This window comes from Hibiscus syriacus, unplaced genomic scaffold (genome assembly GCF_006381635.1).
Source record: "Hibiscus syriacus cultivar Baekdansim isolate YM2019G1 unplaced genomic scaffold, ASM638163v2 tig00008262_pilon, whole genome shotgun sequence".
NCBI lineage: Eukaryota > Viridiplantae > Streptophyta > Magnoliopsida > Malvales > Malvaceae > Hibiscus > Hibiscus syriacus.
Genome location: NW_024062160.1, coordinates 40,537 through 62,311, shown reverse-complemented (window position 1 = coordinate 62,311; position 21,775 = coordinate 40,537). Strand labels below are relative to the sequence as shown.

General features: G+C 34.2%; 2 protein-coding genes, 2 long non-coding RNA genes and 1 pseudogene across 4 annotated transcripts in view; 2 read left to right on the top strand and 3 right to left on the bottom strand.

Annotated features, from left to right (window-relative positions):
- Window positions 1-91: 91 nt before the first annotated feature.
- LOC120202161 lies at window positions 92-487 on the bottom strand. Its single transcript, XR_005523712.1, has 3 exons — window positions 396-487; window positions 230-301; window positions 92-134 (listed from the first exon to the last, which is right to left on the bottom strand). It is a non-coding gene; the product is annotated as an uncharacterized LOC120202161 (long non-coding RNA).
- A 977-nt stretch (window positions 488-1,464) lies between these two features.
- LOC120202159 (ruvB-like 2) lies at window positions 1,465-3,769 on the bottom strand. The gene is made up of 2 exons (XM_039202635.1): window positions 2,963-3,769; window positions 1,465-2,311 (listed from the first exon to the last, which is right to left on the bottom strand). The coding sequence occupies exons 1-2, from the start codon at window positions 3,709-3,711 to the stop codon at window positions 1,657-1,659; spliced, it is 1,404 nt and encodes a 467-aa protein (XP_039058566.1). The 5' UTR covers window positions 3,712-3,769; the 3' UTR covers window positions 1,465-1,656.
- A 4,878-nt stretch (window positions 3,770-8,647) lies between these two features.
- On the top strand, window positions 8,648-11,204 carry LOC120202156 (annotated as a pseudogene).
- Window positions 9,192-21,775, bottom strand: part of LOC120202162 — a 20,889-nt gene continuing 8,305 nt past the window's right edge. Inside the window, exon 3 of the long non-coding RNA XR_005523713.1 lies at window positions 9,192-9,323. This is a non-coding gene — a long non-coding RNA (uncharacterized LOC120202162). The remainder of the gene's footprint in view (window positions 9,324-21,775) is intronic.
- The window catches only part of LOC120202155 (GTP-binding protein At3g49725, chloroplastic-like), a 25,891-nt gene continuing 22,523 nt past the window's right edge, over window positions 18,408-21,775 (top strand). The window contains exons 1-6 of the mRNA XM_039202634.1: window positions 18,408-18,874; window positions 18,967-19,031; window positions 19,124-19,186; window positions 19,290-19,379; window positions 19,520-19,632; window positions 20,090-20,158. Coding sequence (XP_039058565.1) covers window positions 18,499-18,874; window positions 18,967-19,031; window positions 19,124-19,186; window positions 19,290-19,379; window positions 19,520-19,632; window positions 20,090-20,158 — 776 coding nt within the window. The 5' untranslated portion in view covers window positions 18,408-18,498. The remainder of the gene's footprint in view (window positions 18,875-18,966; window positions 19,032-19,123; window positions 19,187-19,289; window positions 19,380-19,519; window positions 19,633-20,089; window positions 20,159-21,775) is intronic.

Here is a 21,775-nt window from a genome sequence, read left to right as displayed (position 1 = left end):
TAAATTTCTTCAACAAAAAAAAACACTACACTTTCTCATATTTTTACATCGTTATGATATTGAAGATCACAATCTATGTTCTTCTCTGGATGTTCTGGCGGAAATGCTTGTAGCTCATGAAAACATGGAAGAATCTGAGAGAAAAAAAAAAGATGATTGATTACCGGTTAAAACTTGGTTATTTTTTTTTTAAAAAAAAGGTTTTTGCAGTGGGAAACCATGTGTATACCTGTTGAAGAAGCGTTGCTTAATTCCTCTTGTAAAGAAGAATCACTTGTGCATCTCGACAATCATGAAGATTCTGCAGGCAAACCCAGAAAATTAAATGAGCTAAGAATTGAATATTGAATCAAACCCAAAGTTTCAAATTAAGAATATAGTTGAGTAATCAACACCTCTTGATGAATTGAAAAATCTCTTGCAATGCAAAATGGCGCTTTGGATCCCGTCATGTTGTAGAAGCAAGGATTCATTTATCCGGTTAATTGACAGCGCTGCAGCTGACGACGATTTGCTCAAATTATTTTTAGTGGAAAGCACGTCCCCTGAAAAGAGCTTTTCAGGTGTAGCCCCACATCATTAAAAATCCTTGAAAAGCTTATTCCTCGTCTTTGAAAGGCTTGTTTCTTAAAATACGCCTTTGTACAATTTTGTCAACAACAAAAAAAAATGTTAGGTCGGTAAAATTTAGAGAAATGGTGACCGATCGATAGTATTTTAATTTTAGGGGTGATTTTTGGATAAAATCTCCGGAGTTTGAGGTCCTTGAAATGCAATTTCATGATTAAAATATGGGTTTTGGGGTACAAATATTTATACTTGTTTATATGGTACCGATTGGTGAATTGACTTTTTTAAATATTTTCAACTAAACCATGAGAAATGAGGAAAAAAAAGTGAACACAATCAATTTGTACTAATTTATTTTTTAAATTAAATTTATTTTTCACTCCCTTAGCTTCAGAATTTTGTTTAATCTATTAAATCAGAGCAATATTTATCTTTTAAAGATAAGGTATAATCTTTACAATATCTATCTTTTATGAATGGATTTCCTTTGAAGTTAAATTAAAATTTCTTTTTATAAGATCATATTTGAGTAAATAAGAGATGCATCTCTTGATGGGTGTCTACAAACTTAAAGCTCACGAAAAAAATGTATCAAAATTCAATTTTACTAAAATGTACAGCTACCCTTATTATAATAAATAATATTTCACATGGCATGGAAATTTGTTACATCAGCTTACTACTCTCTAGAATACAAAGTAGAACACTGAGATTTTGTTTTAAGATATATGTGACGATATATTGGTCACAAAAACATGACCTTCAATTGATCCTTAATTAGGATAAAACATTTGTAACTTAATAATTTGGAACTGTTTAGTAGTTCAGACTTGTGAATGTGACGAGGATTTGACACCTCTAAGAAAACCCAGAACTTGGATAAAGAGTACAATTTCATTAACAGAAACTATCACGGGATTGGGAGTCGGTATTGCATGCAAACTACAATTCAAATTCATAGTTACGCAGTTGAACTGACGGAATAATGCTATTAAGTTTGATCCAGTACACATTGCAGTAACGCCATCGGATGCCATATCTCAAGGCATAATATTGAAAATTCTTCAACCATACCTGAATAAACAGTCAGTCGTGCATGGCATCGACATTAGCATCCCCAGAATCAACCATTGATGCTTCATTGAACATGTATTCTTTTTGGTACTCCATCAGGTACTGTGTTGATCTCCTTACATCCAGAAACAGACTGTAAACACGAGTGATGTCCTGCACTTCCACGGCCATTCCTTTCCGCTTCTGGCAACTCAACGCGGAGGCTGTGATCAGATTGATAGCATATCTCAAGGATGTCTCCTGCCCGATTTTGGTCAACAGTTGTTTTGCATCTTCTGACATCTCTACATCTTCCTCCTGGCACCTGATGTCTAGAATCTTGCGAATTTCATCCTCAGAATAAGGTTGTGTAGTGATGATTAGTAGTCGATCAAGAAGATCGATTGGAATTCCATGTGGGGATTTGTAGTTTGTGCCACGGATTGAAGTTATTCCTCTGTTTGTAGCGACTACTAATATCGGGGCCATCTCATTCTCAAGTGCACGGTTCAGGAAAGAAAAGCACTCAATATCAAGCATGTGCACCTCGTCAATAAAGAGAACACCAGGCACAATTTCTGCCTTTCCTTCCTCTCTCCACTCTGCCACCTTTGTGTCAATTTGTTCTCTCACCTCAGCTCGGATTTCACCAGTATCCCCAGTGAAGAGAGCCAGAAAACCCTGTGTTCTGAACTTGAGAACATAATGAAACATGAGAATGATAACTACGAATAGATGAATATCTATTGCAAAACGACATAAAACATCTTAAAGTCTATTATTCTAAAAGGCAGAATTGCACCAGATATACATACATTGTGTTTAGCACGATGTTTTCTAGGGATCAATTTCATGTTAGCGAGATACATTTGAACAAGTTATGATGTTCATACCAAACAAATGCCATACACTAATTCTTCCCTAATAATCACAAAATAATAGTATATTCACATTTGCTTTAACATGACAAAACATATGTAGGGATGGTATAAAGAATGCTACATATATTGAGTTCATAAATACAGGGAGAAGCTACCCGCAACCGTAAAGAAGAATCATCAACTTATGAGCTGATTCAGTTTAACCTTCTTCATCAATACACAGAGCTCTTAACTTGCAGAATCCAAATTCTGAAGTAGAATCATCACTATTTAGGAATAAATATGTAAACCAAATTTACCTAACAGGCCAATTCTACCAAAATGTTATATACTTACAGCTTTCTCATTAACGAAACAAATCACGTTGTAACAATTGATAAAAACAATAAAAACGAAGCAACAAAGCGGCAAATCAGGAGAAGAGCGGATTTTCTTGTTGAAGGCAAGCTGGAACTTACCTGCTGTTAATGACATCGATCTCATGAAGGTTAACACAATGGACGACTTCTTTCCTCTTCTGCAACTCTCCATCTGGACATTGAACGAACTTTGTTTGCGGCCCCATTGCGTCGTAATCCCTCGACCTCGAAAATGACCTTCCAAGCTTCGTTATTTTCCCTGAAGCTTTATCGATAGCTATCACATCCCCACTCTGCACTTTCTCTTTCCCTAATGCCTCGATCATCTTCGCCCCCAAATCATAAACGGTCTCCATATCCGTTGTTTTTAGAGTCAATTTCCCGGTTTTTGAAGCCGCCCCAGAAACTGCCGGACGATCTATTTGGATTTCAACGACTTCGCCTTCTATCACTTCGGTTTCTTCCTTGATTCTTACGCCGATGGACTTTCGAAACGCTTGCATTAGAGCTTCTGTTTTCGACATTTCCAGTGAGAAGATTTCACTGCCAGAAAGCATAGAGAAAGGGGTTTCGTGGCCAAGGGATTTTGCGATGCCCATGGCGATGGCCGTTTTGCCGGTTCCAGGTTGGCCCGCTAACAAGATAGCTCGTCCAGCGATTCTACCGTCTTTGATCATTTGGAGGATGACACCGGCTGCTTTACGAGCTTGTTCCTGGCCCACCATCCCTTCCGAGACGCCACGGGGCTCCAGAGAGGAGTCGAGGCCGAGGCCCCGTATGTGAGAGTGGGCCCCAATTCGTTCGATTCGGGTCAGGTCCCGGCTCTCGGAGAGTTTCAGCTCCGCCATTGCAAGAAGTGAGGAAGGAAAGGGTTTAGGGTTTTGCGTGAGACTGACTGTTTTTTCCGAAGGTAAGGCTAAGAATTTAAAACGGAGACGCCCAAGTTGTCAGAATTCTTCTTTTGGGTTAAGGATATTTTGTAGAGTTTGGGCCTTTGGCCATTGAGTAGTCTCTTTAAAGCTCATTGGGTCTCTAGCCCACACGAACCATGATAGTCTATGAGCGAAGGATGTCTTTATTAGCCAAAAATTGCCCGATATGTGATGGTTGTTTAAATCCCCTCATAACTGTCTTGAGTTGTAAGTCGTACTAATTCTTGTCTTCCATTCGTAAACTGGTCGAGAAGACTTTTACATTTCTACTCATCGGAGGCCCCCGTGATATCTATATAGTTCTTGTAATAGGACATGTGCTAATGAGGATCACTAATCCATCATAGATCTCCTCAGGCAATTTAAAGTGCAGTGTGTAAGAAGTTGCTGGCGTGTGGGACATGCGAGGATTTTTCTCCTTCGTAGTCTAATCTTTTTCTAAAACATTTGAAGTTTGAATATCATTTATCTATCTTTGCATGATTTTTATTTGTTTTATCCATTCTTTTTTTTTTTGGTCAACATGTTGAAACACATATTTAATGTTGTCCCTCTTTTGATCAAGTTCTAAGATGTAAACTTCATCATCTGAATTACTTAAATGAGTGGAGGCATGCTCTCTTCAACATGTAAGGCTCTTTCTTATTCTTCCCATCGTTATTTATTTTTTTGACATTTGAAGATCAATGACTCTTGAAGAGGTTTTTAGATTAACTATTGTCTTTGTTGCTTTTGCTACTGTTACTGTAATTGAGGAAACTGCCGTAATTCACTTTGTAAGTTGTGATAAGCCTGATAGTACGTTAGTTTATACATGACTCGTTGTTGCTATTCGAAAAAACCATGCACATCAGGGGGGGTTTGGAGAGAAGATCAGAGGTAGTATTCTTTATCTTTGTTGTTGGGGGTTATCTCAAATGTTTCTTTTTTGTCGATGATGATACACATTCATCACACCAATTGTTGATGGAAAAATAAGATTCGATGATTTTTTACGGTTCCTCCTTCTAGTTTGGGCAAGGAGTCACAAACGATGATTGGTGGAATAGGAATGAGTCATAGAAGATGATCGGAGGAGAATCAGGGAGAGAGATATTATCTTTTTATAACTTTGTATGGTGATTTATATGCACACCCTTAGTGTTTGCGTCAAGATAAGGCCGATGATAATTATTTGTAGTGTGTTAAGACAAATAGACATGATTATAATTAGACTTAATTAATAGATCACTTGAGTTTATTAATTCTCTCATGTCGAGAGGTATAATTAACTGGATAATATAGGATGCAATGTATAACAAGTTTTAAACTTTTTAATTCGTTCGAGCTTAAGCAGCTAAAGTTTTTTGTTTGCTTGCCAAAAATCTGAAAAGAAAGAGAATGGAAATCAATAGGCACTGGCCTTGGGACTTTATATAATTTAATTTTGGGTAAACTATATCGGTGACCATCTAATTATTGTCTCTTTTTATTTTAATCACTACTTCTGAATTTTTGTCAATTAGATTATGTAATTATTTAAATTCATTTAATCAAGTCATTTGCCGTTAGAATTTAATGGAAGTGTTGTGACAGTTAATAAAATTTATCTAATTATATATTTAGTCCTTATTACTTATTCATTCTATCAAATTGATTATAATTTTAAATTAATTCAATATATTTAACCCTCAAATCATGTGACGACACAAGTCAAATGTGACATGTTTCATTACACGTGTTGTGACATAAATGAGTGGCTTTTTTAAAATTATTTTTAATACTTTAATTGAATGATATTTCCACCAATCAAGTTGCCACCTTTTTAAAGGGGAAATGAAACAAAATGTAACTGGGCGCTGAGAAGAAACAAACCAAGGATCAAGTGAGTTTCAAGCAGCACCTCAACCACTATAGCAAACCCCAGATTTATTACTTGTTTTCAAAATGTTTTACATATTATGTTTTACATTATGGCAGAAAAATGAAAATAAAAAGCTATTGATTATAATTTTAAATTAATTCAATATATTTAACCCTCAAATCATGTGACGACACAAGTCAAATGTGACATGTTTCATTACACGTGTTGTGACATAAATGAGTGGCTTTTTTAAAATTATTTTTAATACTTTAATTGAATGATATTTCCACCAATCAAGTTGCCACCTTTTTAAAGGGGAAATGAAACAAAATGTAACTGGGCGCTGAGAAGAAACAAACCAAGGATCAAGTGAGTTTCAAGCAGCACCTCAACCACTATAGCAAACCCCAGATTTATTACTTGTTTTCAAAATGTTTTACATATTATGTTTTACATTATGGCAGAAAAATGAAAATAAAAAGCTATTGATTAGTTCGAACATGACATTTTAACATGGAGTTGGTGCACCTTAACTAGGGATGGCAATGGGTCGGGTCGGGTCGGGTTTTTGGGCCACCTGACCCGACCCGAGAAGAAAAAGTTTTTCACCCGTGACCCGACCCGACCCGACGAAATTAAGGTTTCACCCGACCCGACCCGACCCGAATATATGACTTAGAAACCCGACCCGACCCGACCCGAAATAATAATAAAAAAATTTTATTCAATGAAAACAGTGACTTAATTGAAAAAAATTATATATGGAGGGACATTATTATAATTATCCCTAAATATATAGGATAAAATTATATATATTTTTCGGGTCGGGTCGGGTCGGATTTTTTTCACCCTAAACCCGACCCGACCCGAACAGTACATTTAAAAAAACCCGACCTGACCCGAGCCCGAATTTTTTTTTAAAAAATTCGACCCGATCGGGTCGAGTCGGGTCGGAACCCGTCGGATTCGGGTTGAGTTGCCATCCCTAACCTTAACTACCAAAGTAAATCATACATTTAAAAAACACTTACACTATTATTTATATATCGTTAATATCTATTAAAATACAAGTTTAAAATTTTATTTTTTTGAATTTATTTATTTTATTTTTATAATTATTTTCAATTATTATATATGAATTATATTTAAAAAAAATAAAATTATATTAAAAAAATTATTTAATGAATCCAAAATTACAAACACAACTTAAATATATAAATTATTTTTATATTTTCATAATTACTATTTAAATGAATATATATTTAAATAAATGATAAATAATTTTTAAAATACTTTTTATTGTTAGAAGCAACTAAATTTATTCAAAATAGGAAATATCTCAAATTACAATAAATATTTACAATCACAATCGTAAATTGAGCACAAAATTAGGAAAATTTCCTATAATCATTGAAATAAAGCTAGTAACTTAAGACCACATAAGTACCATACAAAGAAAGATTAAATTTAACCAAGAAAATCAAACAAAGATAAATACAAATAAATCTGATCGCATCGACAAACGAACTACAAAAGGGGATCAAGTTATTGGAAGATCATCGACAAACTACAAATCATACTTGAGTGACGTGAAAAGTTATCCACAAACTCAAATCGAGTATCCAAATCCAATTCGAGGGTCTAAAGCAGGGAATATCACAAGATATCAGATAAGCGTCATCTTGATCAGTCGTGGCGATGTCAAATCAACCCTTAGGGGAAAAAAGATAAATAAAAATGGTCAAAGAATCGAAAAAGTACCAAAAAAGCTTAAGAAAACGTGTCATAAAAGTATATGAAAACGTACAAAACATGCATACTTATTGAAAATCAAAAAATAAAAGAAAATAAAGATATGATATAAAAAAGAAAAAAATAAAGAATACCAGTGGTCAGTAACCAACATTAAAGTTGATGTCGCCGACGATCAACAAAGATGAAAAAGAAGAGAGATAAACGACATACGAATGAGAGAAAACTAAGTTATTAGGATTTTCCAAGATGTAATAACTTAGTCTTGATTATATTTTTAAAATACTTTTGAATACATAAATTTATGATTTGAATTATAAATTTATCTTGTGATTAAAATTGTGTTTGTAACTTCGGATCTGTTAAATAAAATTTTAATATAATTTCATTTTAAAAAAAATATAATTCATATATAATAATTTAAAAATATTTATAAAAAATAAAAGGAAAATAATTTAATTTTAAAAATAAAAATTTCAAACTCATATTTTTAATAGATATTAACTATATATAAATGTAATTGTTTGTGATTTAACGATATTAAACTTATATTTTAATAGATATTAACGAAATATAAATATAATTTATGATTTAAACTTATATTTTAATAGTATTAGTGTTTTTCAAATGTTTGATTAACCTAGGTTGCAGCTTAACCCACTCTAAATTAAAATTTCATGTTCAAATGCAACCAATAGCTTTTTAGTTTCATTTTTTTGTCATAATAAAAAGAATAATATATAAAACATTTTGAAAACAAGTAACAATATGAGATTTGCTCTAGTGGCTGAAGCATTGCTTGAAATGCACCGTATATTTTAATCGATTGGATGATTAAATATATCACATTTGACACATGTCATCACATGATCAGATGATTAAATATATTGAATTTATTTAAAATTATGACCAATTTTATAGAATGTGTATGTAATAAGGACTAAATGTATAATAAGATTATTTCTATTGATTGCCACATCATCTCTTCTGTTAAAATGTTTTAAATATTAACGGTAAGTGGCTTGATTGAATGTATTTAAATCTTAATTGTCAAAAATTAATAAATGATGATTAAAATGAAAAAGAACAATAGTTAGGTGGTTACTGATAAAATATACCCTTTAATTTTTCTTTTGGACCGAAAATACAAAACTGAGATTGGGCTTTGAGTGCCATTTCAGGGAGAGTGAGTTTTGTTTGCCACTAGTATATTTATCCTTTCTAAACACACTTCCAACTCTGCAGGTTGAACTCAAACTTTGAGCAGAAGAAAAGGTGAAGGGAGGAAAAAAACAATGTCGTGGTTAGCTAGATCCATTGCTAACTCGCTGAAACTTGACGAAGATGATGATGACTATACAAATGTTGCATCGAGTCCGAGAACCGCACCCGACCCTAATCCCGATCAATCTTCGCCTGATCCCAACACTCCACGTGGCGTTAAAGAAGACATCTCCGAGCTCACCAAAACCGTAACCCGCCAATTCTGGGGCGTTGCCACTTTCTTGGCCCCGCCGCCTCCGGCTTCATCGAACCAACCGCTCAATCAGACTGAGGAGGAAATCTCCCCCAGCCACCGTCCGATGAGGAATTGATGGCGGGAATTCGCAGCGATTTATCGGAGATTGGCGGGAGATTCAAGACCGAATTTTCGAAGCTGTCTAAAAATATTGCCGTCTCGGAGTTCACTAAGATCGCTTCGAATTTTCTTCAGTTCGGATCCGAGGAAGAGAGTCTTGAAAGATACGAGAACGCAAATGTCGTCGGTTTGACCGAAGAAGTTGTGGCCTTCGCTAGGGATATCGCGATGCATCAAGAAACGTGGCTCGATTTTCCCGTGCCTGATGATGATGGTTTTGATGGTAATTTACTTTATACTTTACTCAAATTTTCTTTCTAGTTTGAAAACTTCTTCCTGGGAATTGGGATTTTACTCGATTGACTTTTATTACTGACTATTGCTGCGCGTAATGTTGTAATTCTTCTGATCCTTTCTGATTTATACTGAAGGATTATCCACTTGCTCTATGCTTTGTAGTTTCTCAATCAGCTAATGTTTGTCATCTCTATGAGATTTAGCTTAAAACCCCCATATAGTAAGCTCATTCTTGGTTAAATCACATTTCTTTTCTTCCATGTAACAGACTTTCATGGCACTAAATAAACATGTTGCAAACACTTGAGAAATTGTCTGAATATTTTGACTTCAAGCTGCACTTGATGGCATATTTTAATGTAAATCTATTTGTCTTTGTTATACTTAGAATGCTATGGGTATGAATCTGGCTGATTACAATCATCCTTGTGTTTTTATTTTATAAAACAAAATCCAGATTTTGACATGTCTGATGCACAAGAAGAACATGCTTTAGCCATTGAACGTTTTGCACCAAGATTGGCTGCCCTTAGGATTGACCTTTGCCAGGGATATATGAGTGAGGGTTGCTTTTGGAAGATTTATTTTATACTTCTACATCCTCGACTCAGTAAACATGATGCATAGCTTTTATCTACTCCACAGGTAAGCTCATGGATCCTCTTGTTTTCATTGTTGTAAAGGAGTCACTTCAGGAATTTCATTTACCAACTTCTGGGAATGATAATAACACATATAGTTACAAAAGATGCAAAAAATTCTTTAGTGAAATAGGAAATTAGAAAATTGATTTGTTTTAAGCATGTCTTTTTCAAACTTGAATATAATTTTTCACCCATTCTCCCTCATGAGAAAAATGTGCTATTATATTTAATTTGTTTGGCAATTCTTCTATGCTAGCTGCACTGACATTTCCTAGCGGTGACCATCTTTGTCTAAATGTATTGCTTTGCATGTCCTCTTCCTCGTCTGTCTCCTTCTAGTTACATTTTCATCTCTTATACACGCGATTTCCCTTGTGATTCAGTTTCCTTCACCCCTGTTCCTTATTCCGTTTTTCAAATTTTAACTGTTAAATGGCCTACATCAGGTAATTGCAGCAAGAGAAATGTTAATGCAAGGGTTACAGTACCGAGAAAAGGTGAAGGCTGTGGAAGATCATTCTGAAAGTGTTACTTCACAAATGATGGTTGATTTGCCGTGTGAAGAGTCTCTCTATGTTCCTTCTTCAACTCAATCTGAGGCAGTGCTATTCAAGGCATCTGGAAATGAAGACCATGCTATTGCTATAGCTGTTGAAATTGAAACAGAGAAGCATCCAGTTCAGAGTGCCGAGATGCAGGTTGTTGACAAGTCTGTCATTGAGGAAGAGCCAATGAAAGAGATTAAACATCAACATTCAAAATCCAGTTCGTCTGGAGTTTCTATTGAGAAATTTGAAGATGATGCCGATGACTGGTTAAAAGAGGAAATTTCAGAGGTAGGTAACAGGAGTGCTACCACAATCCCTCTTGGAAATGACGAGGATGTTTCATTCAGTGATCTTGAGGAGGAGGAGGAGGATGCGCCAATAAGTTACAAGCAAGTAACATCTGGTTCTGATTCTTCAACAAAAGAATCAAGAGATTGGGTGCAGTTGGGCAGGAGCTCTACGGACTCTGTTAAAGATGTTAGGTGTGTTGGTGATAAGCATCCTGGTTCTGAGCAGGTAAATGCTAGTAACCCTGAAACCAAGGAATCGAGTGATTGGCTCGATATAGAAGATATAGAAGAGATCATGTGAACTATAGACCTTTGAGATGATAAATGTTAGCTAGATTCTTGTGCTTATAACCTTGTGTATCATATTGCCAGCCCAATTTAAGGCTCTGGAAACTTTGTTTTGTACATAAACCCAGTTACAATTGGATAATTATATGCTTGTGCGATATTCATGTGGATTTGTGTCTAATAAATTATGTAATTGGTGCTTGATCTGAGGGATACATGCTAAACATTTGAAGCTGTGGGGTGATTGAAGTTGCTACAAATCTTTGTGGAACGATTCAGAATGGATTAGAATTGATTGTCAAAATCAATATATTGTACTTCATTCTTTTTGAGGTTTGTTTGGATAGTACACAATAATTGCAATAAAAAAACAATTACAACTTCCTATAGTAATAACTACATTATCTTCAAAGTTAACAAGGTGTAATTTACACAGTTCAACAAGATTTACTAATTAAAAAATGAATGAAAATCTGTCATTAATTTCTCTCTCAAAAGTAAAAAATTATAATTGTGATAATTAAATTTGAACTCATCAATTAGATTTGTTAATATTACTACCTCCGTCCCTATAAATTTGTCTCTTGCTGACTTTTAAAAGTAAAAATTTTTAAACTTTGACTATGATTATTTTAAATATTTTAAAAAAAATTAAATTTTATAAAAAATATATTTAAAAACTACTCGATTGAATGTTTTTAAAATATATTTTTCATATTTTTATCAATAATAAATTTTAAATAATAATGAGTCCAAGTTGAAAAAATTTGATAAAGAAGTCAACAAGGAAGAATCTAAGTTGGACAAGGGGAGTATTATTGTTAATATAAAAAAATCTAAATTATATAATTTTTCTAGTTTAGGTTTTTAAACATTTTTTTGTTAATAAATGTATATAATGTTTTTAATGTTATTTATTTTAAATATTTGGATAAATTATGCATTTAATACCTAAATTATCAGTTTTGATATGTTTTAGTACCTAAACTTTTAATATTTTTTAAAAGCGTACCTAAAGTTTAGTTTTTATTTTATTTTAGTACCCATCATTGAAAACTTTAGTTTTTTTGTTTCATTTTAGTAACTCAATTCAAAATTTAACATTAAGTTTTGAAAAAATTAAAAGTTTAGTTACTAAAACGGGCTAAAACTGATAGTTAGGTACTAAACATGTAGCGCCCCGAATCCCGAGTTAGAAGTATTGGGCTAATCCAATATGGGCTTTGATTTAATTCCTTAGCTTGTAGGAAGCCTTTACCCAAATTAATGAGGATTTGTATAACATCCTGAAACCGGGTCAGTGACTAAAATGAGATTTTTTAAAATTTGGGGATCAATTTAGGAAAATTGAAAAGTTTAAGGATTTAATAAGAATATTTCAGTGTTGGATAACAGGGTAATTATGAAAGGATTATAAGGGTATTATGGTAATTTAGCTTGGAGGATATTTTTATCTCCCTTATTTAGGAAGATAACACGTGGGGATGGGGAGAGTTTCCTGGAAAGCTTATTTCTTCTTCTTCCTTCTTCATGTTGGCTTCCATTGTTAAGGGTAAGTTTGATTTTAGTTGTTGATTTCTTGAATATTAAATAGGTTTTGATTATTTGGGTGTTATATAAGCTTAAGTAAAGCTTATATAAGCTTAAAACACCAAGAAGAGAGAAATATAAAGGAATTTCTATTAAGAGTTTAGAAATGAACTTTTGTTATAGAAAGGTTTTTGAAGTTCTAAGGATGAATTTGACTTGTCAAAGGGTTAATTAAGAAGTTAGAGGTGATAGAATTGAATTAAGAACACATGGAAAATTTGATGAAATTCTTTGATTAAAAAATTATGGTGAAGTATTATAGTGTTATAAGAAGGTTTACATATGTATAGATAAGTTTTAAGGTATAAGGAGGGGTTAATAAGTAGAATTTGAGGACAAAGTAAGATATTTTCATGCTCAAAATGGAATTTCTGGGTTGTGTGCATCGATGCATCTTCAATGTGTATCGATGCACTCTCAAATAAATAAACATCGAATGTAATTAGTGCATCGATGCATAAGGAGTGCATCGATACACCCCCTTAAAATGAAAACATCGAAGGTGATTTGTGTACCGATGCATGGGTAGTGCATCGATGCACATGTTAAGGGATGCATCGATACACTGTAGAATGTACCAATGCACTTCAATGGGAAATGGAATAAATCTTTCTTTCAGTCTAAGAAGTGATAGATTATAATATATTAATTGGATACTGATAGTATAAATATATGATTGTGTAGACATCGATTGGAAGCAAAGTTCAGATAGGTCGACAGAGTAAGATGCACAAGGAAAACAAGAGCTTAAGAGTGTTAATTGAGATTAGGTGAGTACATGATATTAAATGTATGTCATGTATAGGGAATTAAGACTTACGACGAGTCTAATTCCGCTATTATGTGATTAGGGGTACTGAAGCATAAACATGTAGTGATATGGTGCTAAATGTATTGTATATGAGTAAATGCATATGTTTAATTGATTAAATGCATCTTTACATGTGAACTATGTAAATGTATGTATGTGTGATAATAGGTTATGTGATTCCATGAGATGAAATATACGTGAAAGCGATATGACTTATATGTGTTATACTAGAATGTTACATGATATGCTATGTATGCTAAATAAGTGATGTGAATACATGTTAGTGTAATAAGCTAGGTTAAATGTTATAACTGAATGAAGGGATTGTATGAGAATTTGTATATGCGAACATGTGTTATGAGATAAGAATCTTGACTATGAGCTATGTGAAAAAGAATACAAGTAAAGGTAAAAAGCTATGTGATAAGTGAATGTGAGTTACATGGAAATATGCTATGTGAAAGTGAACTATGTGCCTATGTGAATATATGAAAATATATAAAAGGTAATGCCCATGTCATGTGTTATGAGAGGTATAGGTATAGTTGGTATGCCAAGAGTCGAGGGATTATCAGTGGTCCTTCAGGACATAGTGGTCCTACGGGACAAATTTCTACGCGCCCCTAGTGGGATTTATAAGAGCTATGGTGACAGCATTGTGCACAACCTCTATGTACTCACATACCTTAAGTTCTCAAAAGAGTGCATGGTCTTTAAAGATAATAAATATGTGTTATGATAATATATATGTTCTTGGTTAAATGATATTTGTGCTATATGACAGTTATAAATGATAAGCTCAGAATCATATGATAATAGAAAAGAAGATAATGATAATGAGTGCATATGTGTTTTGTGATAAGAGATGATATGTTATTATGTATGATATGACATTAGTATTTATTCATGTATTATTGTGTTTTGGAGTTATATTATACGATTATGCCAAATATATGCTCAGATGATAGAATATAATTAATGACAAGGAAATAAGTAATGATAAATATGTTAATAATTGGTCCAATAGGTATGTAATTATGATGTGTATTATATGATATATATATGCATTTGTTAGTTTGCATTGTGCATTTATATATGTCACTAAGTCTATGACTTAGCGTGTAAGTGTCTTACAGGTAGGTGTGGATAAGTCAGAAGATCAAGCTTTGGATCCGTAAAGCAGCATATCTCCGAGTAAAGTTCAGATCAGAAATATTTTGTAAAGTATGTCTTGTCATATAATTTAGTATGTTGGCATGTAACTAAGTCATTAAATATGTACGCTCTGATGGAGTCTGTTAAGGTTTTAACATGTTTATGTAAAAGAATTTCTTTATAGAATAGAAGTTTTAAATTTTCTATGGTTTATTTTATAAAAGTATGTGCTTTGACTAGTCAAAGTGACACCTTAGATTCGTATCCGGGTCGGATACGGGTTGGGGGTGTTACAATTTGGGCTTGAGGTAAGCCCAATATATATTAAAAGAGTGTTTTTTCAACTAAAATTAGGAGGACCAAAAGAGCAATTGCATCATTGAGGATTTCAAAAGCTGAAAACCATTTATGAACAGTGATCTCATGTCTGATTTCTTGTCTCCCTCTTTCTTCATCTTTGTATTCTCTCATAAACTCTCTATCTCCTCTTCATCTTCTTCCTCAAATCTTTAAGTAAAGGTGAGAGCTTTAGTTCCCTTCAGATATTTTCTAGCAATATCAATGTAAAAAATGAATTCATCACTCCCCGATCATCATTTTAAGATCTCAAACCACTCATTCACCATAGTTCTAAGAAATGAGTTTTAGAAGGTTTAAGAAATTAGATGGTTCCAATCCATTTTTCAGATATTTATAGCCTTATGAAGTGTTTTAAAACCCTCTTTAACCCCTAACAATAATTAGTAATCCTTGCAATTGGTTTTTTTGTTTAGTGTAAGAGGTTGGAGAGGGCTCCAAAGCCAGGAGAAGGAAAAACTTACTTTGGGCTGAGTTTTTGACGTTTCCAGCAGCTTAGCATCAAAGGTAAATCACTTTTGACTCAACTATACTATGTGTAAGTTATTTAGATGAAATGTAGTATGTTGCATGAAGTTGAAGCACTCTCATGGTAGATTTCATGTTTTATAGTTATAAATATGTTTAAAGTCCTATTTATACTCCTTTATATATATATATAAAACATTAATAATGTTTGGGGACCTCACTAAGGTCTTTGAGATAGAAGAATATGAATTTTTGCACCTATTTTATGCTCTTTGCAGGTTGAGTTTCGATACTATAGGGATAGTATCGAAACTTGTTCTTCTTCTCAGGCAAACTCATGAGTTTTTAGGAAAGAGTATCGATACTCTTTTAAGAGTATCAATACTTTGAGTCATAGTTTCAAAACTCCTAGAAAGTATCTAAACTAGGCACTCTAATGTTTTATAAGAATTAGACTCGAAAGTATTGATACTCTAGAAAGTATTGATACTTGTAGAATGTATCGAAATTTTTGTATGAGTATTGATACTCTTGGGCTAGCATTCGATACTTTCGGTCTGTTTTGGACAAAAAGGCCAGTTTTTTAAAGGAATTAGACTCGAGGTACCCAACATTTAAGTATATCCTCAAATAAGACTTCAAGCGAGAACAATAATTAATATCAGAACGGTAGAAACATAATATAGCTAGGTTTACATAAAACTAGTCTTATTTGATGCTCGGGAAACAATCAGGACACCCAAGTTCCTACGTTAGTCAGTGGATCCAAGTCAGTGCCACGACACTTTAGTAGTCGACTGGGTGCCAGATACCCCAAGACTCGACGAAGTAAGTCGGTGGGTGCACGTTTCCAATGTAGAATTTTGGATCTCACCCAGGAATACATGATGGTGCTTCGGTAGTGCTAGAGGGGTGCGTAAGCTCTAAAATGCAGAATCCCTCAACCGTACCATGATGCCAGCCACAAATAAACAGCCCAGTAGTTGTATACTCAGACTTGTGCCACTTGCCATTTCATTTAGTGAATTATATAGTATAATACAGTTTTTTGTTAAGCATTGAGCTCGTAAGCTCAGCGTTCGGAATGTGTTTCCGTGCGTAGGTTTTTAAGGGCAGATTGTGGGGAGCTATCGTCATCAGACATTCCAGCGCAATAGATCATATTTCAAGAGACCTTTCAAAATACGTCTTGAGTCATCTTTATAGGGCAAGTACTGTTTTGGACCCATATTTCATTTTCAGTCGTAAATGTTTTTAGAACTCAGAATTTTGTATTATTTTTGTAGATATATATTGGGAGCTCCCAATTATTTTTAAACCCAATTTATTACTATGATTTTATATTACATTATGAATGTCTAAATTTTAGATGTTTACAAGCAGTTTTAAAAGAAACTTTGTGATTCATATTTTTGGCAGTCTCATGTAATATTGTAATCCATGGATATTTGGGTTTAATTGGACAAGGGTGTTACAAAACATGTTAAGTTTTTAATGACATGTACTAAAATGAAAATAAAACTAAAAGTTAGGTATGATTTTGAAAAAAATTAAAAATTTAGGTACTAAAACGGATCAAAATTGATAATTTAAGTACTAAATGTATAGTTAACCCTAAATACTTGTTCACCGCAATCATTAAAAATTAAGCGTAAACTACATAAATGGTCATAGAACTTTTAAAGCATTTGCATTTTGCTCACCCAACTTCTAAAAGTTGCAATACAATCACTAAACTTTGAGCTCGTTTTCAATAAGGTCTCTGATATTACCTCTCGTTAGTTTTATCTGGCGTGGCACGTTACCTTTCGTTAACCCTCCTCCTCCTTTTGATTCTTCTTATTATTCTCCTCCTCCTCCTTCTCAGCTTTATCTTACATTGCCCATCTTTTTCACTCTCTATTTCTAGAAGGAAAAAAAACCCCCTCTATGCGACGTCATTGAATTAATTCTCATCTATCAAAACCTGCAATGCCTAGACTTATAAACATCAGAAGTCATCATTGTGTTCAAAAACTCAATAACTATCAAGAACAATGAAAAAAACAATTATCTTACTATAGGATCAATGATGGTAAATATTTAGTCCCCAAAATTATTTTTAAGTTTTTCCACCCTATGTTGCTTGGACTTGGAGTGGATATTGGATAAGAATATGTATCCTACGAAGATATGTTTAGTTTTTTTAGATGTATTTGACGAGGCCATAAAGGATCATATCACCATACCTTTCACGAGATAATGCATCAAATATGGGTACTCTAACAAGAAAGAAAAAAGGGAGTTTGGGCAATATGGCTTCGACTTATCCTTTATTAAAGGAAATTTGTGGGGAAGCCATTTGGATGCAGACCATCCCCTTTATTTCCTCAAGTGGAAATGATTAAAAACGTTAAGTAGCGATTACATGCTGAAATTCAAAAAGCATATGTTCTTCGATCTTTATATTACTACAAATATAAAGATAGTTTTCATAACCTGTATTTCCTAACTCAGAACAATTAACAACCTTGATGTTATGTATGACTACAACAAGCTTTTCAGACAATACACAATTATTTATCTTGTTTAAACATTGGTAACTAAAACAAATATTAGATTCATTTATATATTCGAGTGACTTTAACCATGGTTGTTCATAGTCTTTTTCTTCTTGTAAAGAAGAAGTTAGAAGAAGAAGAAGTAACGGGAGGAAATGTGTAACGTTAGATAAAATTAACGGGAGATAACATCAAAGACTTTACTGAAAACGAACTCAAAGTTTAGTGACTGTATTCTAATTTTTAAAAGTTAGGTGACTAAAATCAATCAATCTAAAAGTTTAATGACCATTTTTGTAGTTTACCCAAAAATGAATTAGTGTTTGATAAGTAACATAATTTTGAAGTAGCGGATGGGCTCTCAGGGCTTTTAGCTGGAAGACAGTAGCAGATGGGCTCCGAGGGTTTTCAGCTGAAAGACTAAAACAGGTTCGGCCTTCGTCTCCGTTCTCACCCCACCGTTAGATCACTCAAACTAGTACGTTCCTTCAATTTATAAGAAACTAGGAAGAATTCTTAATTAGCCAACGTTTTCAGAGAGATGTTAAGAATTCTATCTTTGTCCCTCATGTCCCGATCTCACTCCCTTTCCCGCGAGTTTTCTCATCCTCCATTTTCCATTCTTTCATCACCGTACTCAACTTTGAACCAGCAAAACAAGGGAACCGAAGAAAATCAAAGCACCCCCGGTTCAGTTTTCAGCAGGGACCCATCTGACCCACCTCGCCTCTTGGTCGTCCAGCCTCGTCTCCGTCCCCCTACTTTCTTGCAGGCCAAGCTCAATGAGGCTCTTTGTTTAGCTAACTCCCTCGAGGAACAGCGTGATGGCTACTTTGATTCTGATTTCTTCGATAAGGAGTTGCCTCCTCATGTTGTTGTCCAAAACCCTTCTCTTAAATCTTCCAAAATCCGTGCTGGTATGCAAAACCTCTTGCATTCTTTTTTGCTTTTAGGCATTTCTTCAATGCTTTGTTCTTGAATTCTTTCTTTTTTTTTTGTTTATTTCTAGACACGTATTTTGGACCTGGAACTGTAGGAAACATCAAATGCCATTTGAATTCTTTGGAGTCCAAGGCAAGTAACTTTTTTATAATCTTTCTTCAAAACGAGCTTATGCTTTTATTGCAAATGCGGAAGCCTTATCTATGACCATATGATTTTACTAGGATGGAGTTGATGCTGTTTTTGTCAATATCATCCTATCTGGAGTGCAGCAACGTAATTTGGAGGCAAGTACTTGCTGCCTAATGGCGCTCCTCCCTTTTTAGTGGAAAGAGAAATTCAAGCTGTATTCCTATGTGTTTCGCTAAATATTGCTGTCTTCATTAACAGAGAGTTTGGGGAAAACCTGTATTGGATCGTGTGGGCCTTATAATAGAAATATTCAATGCTCATGCGCACACGAAGGAGGCCAAGGTACAGGTAAAGTTCCGGACTTTACTTGGCATTGCATTGCATTTTGAAATTTTGAATTTCACTGTTTTCTCCAAAATTGTCTTATGCAGCTTATTTGGTTATCTATTTAACTTTTTTTTGGGGGTGGGGAACCTGATATTGTATAGGCCGAGTTAGCAGCTCTTATGTACAAGAAGAGTAGGCTTGTCCGTGTACGTGGACTGGATGGACGCAATGCTTTTGGCGTTAGTGGAGAAGTTGAAGTTGTTAGTGCACGAGGGTGAGGCCTAAATTTCACATAGAACAGAATAAAAGCTTTGAAATTTTGTGTCTAACATGTATTAGAGAAATCCAAGATGATTTGGACCATTATTCAAGTTGCTTCAGATTCTTATATGAAGCCAAAGAGGTGCTTTAAACTAGTGTTTTTCTTGTCTCTGTCTGTATTGCTCTTGCATAAATCCTACTTGTTTTCCAACCAAATAGGGAAAACACTATGAATTGAGGATAAATTTCATGGAAGCAAATCTTTACAGGGTAGGGTCATGGGTAATAATTTTTTCATTTTTCTGATATTCTTTTTCAAAAGTTGAAATGTTACTGTGGTTCAAAGTACAGACAATTTTTTATCTGTCTCTTTACCCTCAATATATTCATTTAATATGCTTATAATTGCATGTCATGGATAATTGTCTATTCTTAGAAATGGTTTTGATTTGCCTATGTATTGGTTGCAGGAGAGGAAGTGGTGGCCGTGGTTTCATAAGTGGTGCAGGAGAAACTGAACTGCAGCTTCAGCGCCGAAGGTTTGCTCTTTACTAATTCATATCATCACACGTAGCTATGTATATATATTTGTCTTATCATGTACACATATGAATGCTTGACTAGTTGCGTATCTTGTATCTTTTTATATAAATGCTTGTGGTGGTGGTTCTTATTGTTTAAAAAAAAATTGTGATGGGCAGTATCTGTTCCATTATATTCCATTAGGATATTCTGATTTGGCATTGCCTTGTTGATTATATTCCTTTCGTTCTCAGATCGTGTTAACCATGAAATGCATTTTCTTTTTTCCGAAGCTTTTAGCAATCCATTTTCAGAAAATAGATTCCTAAATTAGGAATATTATGAGTAATTAAGATAGGATTCTATAAATATTCCTTAGTAGTTGTAATCCCTAACTTTAAGGGATTGTGTATTCCTTAGAATTAGCTACTTTCCTAACTTAAGAGTTTCCTACTTGTATAAATATGTAACACTGCCTATAGCAAAAATACATGAGTTTTACATAGAATTTTATTGTTTTTAATATGGTATCAAAGCCATTTTAATATGGTATCAAAGCCATTTTAATCTCATTTTTGGGTCCTGTTAAGCTCGTTTTGCAACCGTTTCCCTTTAGTTGATTCTTCCTTGAGTGCGTATTGTTATCCAAACAAAAAAGATGGTCGAAGTGGCCGATACCAGCAGCACTGAAACTGTCCAAGGAGGCAATGTGAGTGAAGGGAGTTATTCCAATTCTGTAGGTGACTTGCAGAATATACAGGCCGCCTATAGGTTGAATGGAAAAAATTACCTCAAATGGTCTCAGCTTGTTCCCACGTTCCTAAAGGTAGAGACAAGTTAAGTCATCTACTTGAGACTGGACCTAAGGAAGGAGATCCTAGGTTCGAATCTTGGGATGAACAAGATTCATTAGTAATGTCCTAGTTATAGAATTCCATGGTGCCAGAGATTAGCGCTTAATACAACCCAAGAGATATGGGAGGCTGTAAAACTAATGTATTCAAAGATTAAAGAGGCTGCACAGATTTATGAAATCAAGACCAATATTTCATCCTTCAAACAGGGAAGCGAGTCAATCACATAATATTCTAACCTACTGCAGAATCTTTGGCAAGAAATGGATCACTATCAGTGTATTCAGATGAAGTGTAGCGAAGATGCAGTTGCCCTAAAGAGGTTTGTTGAAAAAGAAAGAATTTACGATTTTCTTGCTGGACTAAACGTTGAGTTTGATGCAGTAAGGGTACAGATTCTTGGAAAAGAAGATTTGTCATCACTGAATGAGACTTTGCAATCATTCGAGCTGAGGAAGAAAGGAGAGGAGTTATGATTGAAAGCAATCAAGAGGAGAGTTCAGCCCTAATTACTAAAGATGTAACTGAGAGAAAAACGGGTCTGGAACAGCAAGGTACAAAAGAGATAGCAAAAGCAGTAAACAGAGACTCTTTATGGTGTACCTACTACAAGAAACCTTGCCGCACAAAGGAGAAGTGCTGGAAACTTCATGGAAAGCCACAAACAGTAGGTAAAAAATTTCCAGAAAAGGAGGGATCATCAAGGGGTCAAGGAAGAGCATATACAACTAAACAATTGGTTGAGGACTCAAGAACAACATATAGAGTTCAACAAAGGGG

Coding starts and splice junctions, on each gene's coding strand:
- LOC120202159 (XM_039202635.1), bottom strand. CDS start 3,711: ATGGCGGAGCTGAAACTCTCCGAGAGCCGGGACCTGACCCGAATCGAA. Junction 2,312..2,962: donor ATCGATGTCATTAACAGCAG/GTAAGTTCCAGC, acceptor TCTCAAGTTCAG/AACACAGGGTTTTCTGGCTC.